Source organism: Zea mays, chromosome 7, assembly GCF_902167145.1.
Source record: "Zea mays cultivar B73 chromosome 7, Zm-B73-REFERENCE-NAM-5.0, whole genome shotgun sequence".
Taxonomy (NCBI): domain Eukaryota; kingdom Viridiplantae; phylum Streptophyta; class Magnoliopsida; order Poales; family Poaceae; genus Zea; species Zea mays.
This window is the reverse complement of record NC_050102.1, coordinates 164,170,981-164,175,469: the sequence shown is the minus strand read 5'-3', so window position 1 is coordinate 164,175,469 and position 4,489 is coordinate 164,170,981. Positions and strand designations below refer to the sequence as shown.

Genomic DNA, 4,489 nt, shown 5'->3' with positions numbered 1-4,489 from the left:
TAGACAACAGCAGGACATCCAATTCAGTATATACAATTCTTCTTATACCCGCAGGTTCTCAAATCATTTGTGTTTTATTTGTGTGGAGTGTAATTATATCTGCAGGTTCTCAAGTGACGACGTGGACACGCCGGGAGCACGTCTTTGCTCCCAGCTCTATTATATAGAATGGCTTATTTTTTGTAGGGTCCTTTTTCCTATGCATGGATACATTTCTGCTATCTATTTTATCTTGCCATCCATAACATGATCAAGCTGAAATGGTTGAACATCAATGCTTTGATGTTATTTTATCTATTCAACAACACCATTTCTGTTCATGATGGGGTTATAACCTGAATAGTGAATGTGTGCCTAGCTGCATATATTGCTCTAGTATACCTTCTTTAGACAGTTTTTATATAATACCTAGGTCCACCCCTGCATCTGGTGGTTGTTGATCCGGTGACTAAGATGGCTCCAGGGAAGAGGTCCACATGGACCTCACGGAAACCCGAAGGTAATTTACTCTTTATGGCAATACCTTCTTAATTTATTTTGTTTTAGTATTGTATGCCTTTATTTTACTTTGTGTTACATTAACAGAACCTATGCCAACTGATTACGAGAAAATAAGGGCTATGAATATGATGAAGAACAATCAATTGTTTCAACGGCTAGGCCTTGGACAATTGAAATCACTGGTGACTGCTACAGCTGCAAACAACAAAGAAGACTGTCCTCAACAATCAGAGAGTTTATATGATGGTGAAAACACTGATAATTCTAATGAAGAGGTCACTATAGTACTTATTAATTCTTAGCTTCTCAATTATCTATCTTTAGTTTTGGGTTCACAATGAATTTGATATGCATATCCTTATTGTATTCTACATATTCAGGAATCCCAATGTCGTAACAGTGGTCGTGCCAACATATCCGATGATGGTCATCAGATCTCAACAAAAGTAACAAGAGGAAATAAAAGAATTGTGGCACCTGCACATGAGCGAACAATTAGAGTCACTAGGCAAAGAATTGCTGAAATAAACCAAGAAAATAGCCACAACCCGTCTGTTCATAAACAACTCAGTTCATGTCCTGCTACAAACCATGATTCGATCGAAACTCTTGTTGTTCCTACACAACCTAGTGCAAATGCCACCATAGACAATAACCCAACACATCACATAGACAATGCTATAGAGCCTAATTCTCTGATATAGGAGGAGAGTGATAACCACAATGCAGTTGAAGGTAACTAAACATTTTAACTATTTAGACATTGAACTATCCTTGAGCAAATAACTTTTATGTTTTCCAGCATTAGTTTAGGTAACTAGTATAACTTAAATTTAAACAAAATTACTCATATGTTTTAGTATGATTTATGGCAACTAATTCTTAGTTATATGCAGCATCACACATATCAAAAACTTTTTGTGTCCTGACCAGGAACAATAGATATCATACCAAGGAGAAAAAGTATGGGCAAACAACTTGAATCGTTAAGCAGAGGACTAGGAATGAAGATTCCAATCCAAATTACTGAAGGGAGCAAGAGGCCAGAGCCACCCATTCAAGCTGCTAAGTTTGCATCAGAGGGGGGAATCACATTGAGGCAGCACATTCCAATATTTCACCACTGGAAGGAGTACAAGAGGAAAGAGAATGAACCTACAATAAAAAACTATATTGGAAAAGTTACTGTAAGTTACTTTTACTCATTTGTCAAGTTACAGTTCATCGACATTTTCAATTATTGTTGAAATTGTTTCTTATTTACCAGGCTCAATTCACCATGGACAATGATAGCAAGGCAGTGGAAGTTGCATGTCTAGATATGCTAAAGGTTGGACAACGCCAAATGAGGTATAGACTAAAACAAAAGTATTTCAATGGGATACCTGCTAATCAAGTGAGGACTACATCGCCTATTTCAAGCATGTCTGATGAGGACTGGAGAAAGTTGGTGGAGAAGTGGTCTACCCCAAAACACAAGGTTTTTGCAATAAATCTCCACTGACTTGCACTATACTATCTTTATTGTTTGAAGTGAAATCATGGATATCCTTATGAATTTTACCTTTCCTATTTTGACATTTCGTCCCAAATAATTTATGCCCACATTAAGTGTCTACCTTTTAGATAATGGAACATTGATCTAGCTTTTGCACCATCCTTAGTGAATGCACCCAATAAAAGTACATATAGTTCAGATTCTGCAACATAACTAAAAACATCAAATAAAGTAGCACATAGAGAAAACCAATGCAATAATTAACTAATGTAGACTCTGAAAACTGCTATACTATTTCACACTACTTATTGTACATATTATTTCTAACATGTTGATTTAATGTACAGGATAGTTGTATGAAGAATAAACTTAATCGTGAAAAAGTACAGTATCAACAATGCACAGGATCCCAGTCATATATTGCAAAAGCTTATTTACTGGTAAGAAAAGCATCATTGGTTACTGAACTACATGGTTGCCAAATCTCTGATTGTTTACTGCTGCCAATAAATTCAATATTAACATCTCTATTTACTCATGAAGTTGTCCCCTAATTTATTGGTAAGAAAATGATCATTGGATGTCAGAGCAGTTTCCTAGGCCTTCAAAGAAGTTTGACTAGCTTTCAATCAATATGTCCACAATTATATGTTGTAAATTATAGATCATTTTGATAACAGTAGCAAATATGTATTCTAGTTTTATTTATTGGAGTTTGCTTCCTCTGTTCATTGTGGCTGCATTGCAACACCTACTGCAGAGAAAGCAACCCAATGCCAAGCTATAGAGAAAGCAGCATGCTGCCATCACTGTCTTTTATCTTTTTAGATGATGAATTAGCACTGCTCATATATCTACTAGAAATATTATTTCATTCAACCGATTTAGTACTGTCCATATCTAAAATGTATTGTAAACCTTTTAACAAATGTTCAACCTTCAATATACGTCATATTGAAATTTATAAATCTGACTTGTACATTATGTGCCAAGGTCTCTATTCTCACCAGATTCATTTCCTCGCTTTAGAAACAAGAGAAATATAAGGATGCTGAACCGAGTGCAATAGATCTTTTCAAGGACATGCATTGCAGCAAGAAGAAAGGTTTTTCTGAAAATGTAAAGAAAGCAATTGTGAGTACTCATTTTCTTTTATGTTTGTTCTGAAAAATTACAACTACGACTATGTTATACTAACAAATAATATTTATAATAGGTTGACATGGAAGCAATGGTGACAACACCAGTTGAGGATGGACAACAGCAGAAGTCTCCTATGGAAGTTGTTTCTGAAGTGCTAGGGGGCTCCAGTTTATTTCTAAAGAATGTTGGTCTGCAAGATAACTCCAAGAAAAGCTCCACAACAACTGTTTCTGCAATGGTTCAAGAACTTCAGAATCAATTGGAGTTTGAGAGGCTAGAAAAAGATGGACTTCGGGAAGAAGTAGAAACCTTAAAGGCTCAGGCACAGGCCTCAAAGGAGACCATGGACAATATGAAGAGATCGATGGAAGAAAATAATAGTCTCCTCCATCAACTGTTGAGCTTCAATCGAAGCCAAGTGCCCCCATCTTAAGTCTGCTATAGTATCATGTTATATTAGTTCTGGATTCAGGTTTTATAAATTTGGAATATGTTTAAACTTTCATACTTTGAGTTGAAGTTATAGGATTTCCTTTGTATTTTAAGTTACATGATCTACAATCATACGATTTGAAGTTATAAAAGTATCTCTTGTATGAATTGTGTGAATGTTGAACTAAATAATTCAATGTTTTGGTTATTAGCATGTGACCATGACGCTATGAATTCACCACGCCTTATGATGAAAAATCCGTCATAAATATATTACAACGCCATCGTACTTTGTGATGAACAAAAATCGTCACAAATATATTGCCACATCAGCTGCCACATCATTGATATTTATGACAAATATTTTTGTCACATCATTTTGCCACATCATCTGCCATGTGGCATGCCACATCATAACATTTGTGACGAATGAAATCGTCACAACATTTTTGCCACATCACCTGCCACGTCAACTGCCATGTCATCTCGCCACGTAATCAGCCACGTGGCAAGGCACGAATACATGAATTGTGACATATTTAAACATAATTAGTGACGAATTCGATTGTCATAGAAGTAGTGACGTTTGTAGTTTGTGTCATAAACTATTATGACATTTTTTTGTTATTCGTCATAGTACTCCATTTAATACGCACCTTCTGTGACGATGTAATTTTCGTCACAATGACGTCACCAACATGTAAGGTATGACAAAAATACTGCTGTTTGTGACGTAATGTTAATGTCACAGAAGGCATAGAAGGTTGTAGTGAAAGATAAGAGTAATCAGAGTATGACAGCAAAAGGTGAGACAAGATCAAGATGAGATAAGTATAGAATGAGTCAGAGTAAGGTAAGTAGGTAAGGGTTTTGTCCATTTCTATCTAGGTTTCGTCCTACAGTCAACATTTGTTC

At 35.8% G+C, this 4,489-nt stretch overlaps 1 protein-coding gene across 1 annotated transcript; it reads left to right on the top strand.

The window, feature by feature from the left end:
* Nucleotides 1-453: 453 nt before the first annotated feature.
* Nucleotides 454-3,680, top strand: LOC103634325 (uncharacterized). The gene is given in 8 exon segments (XM_020541173.2): nucleotides 454-499; nucleotides 586-785; nucleotides 882-1,236; nucleotides 1,444-1,688; nucleotides 1,769-1,981; nucleotides 2,347-2,439; nucleotides 3,029-3,133; nucleotides 3,216-3,680. Coding segments are annotated over 8 exon segments (1,617 nt in total). The 3' UTR covers nucleotides 3,576-3,680.
* Nucleotides 3,681-4,489: the final 809 nt, after the last annotated feature.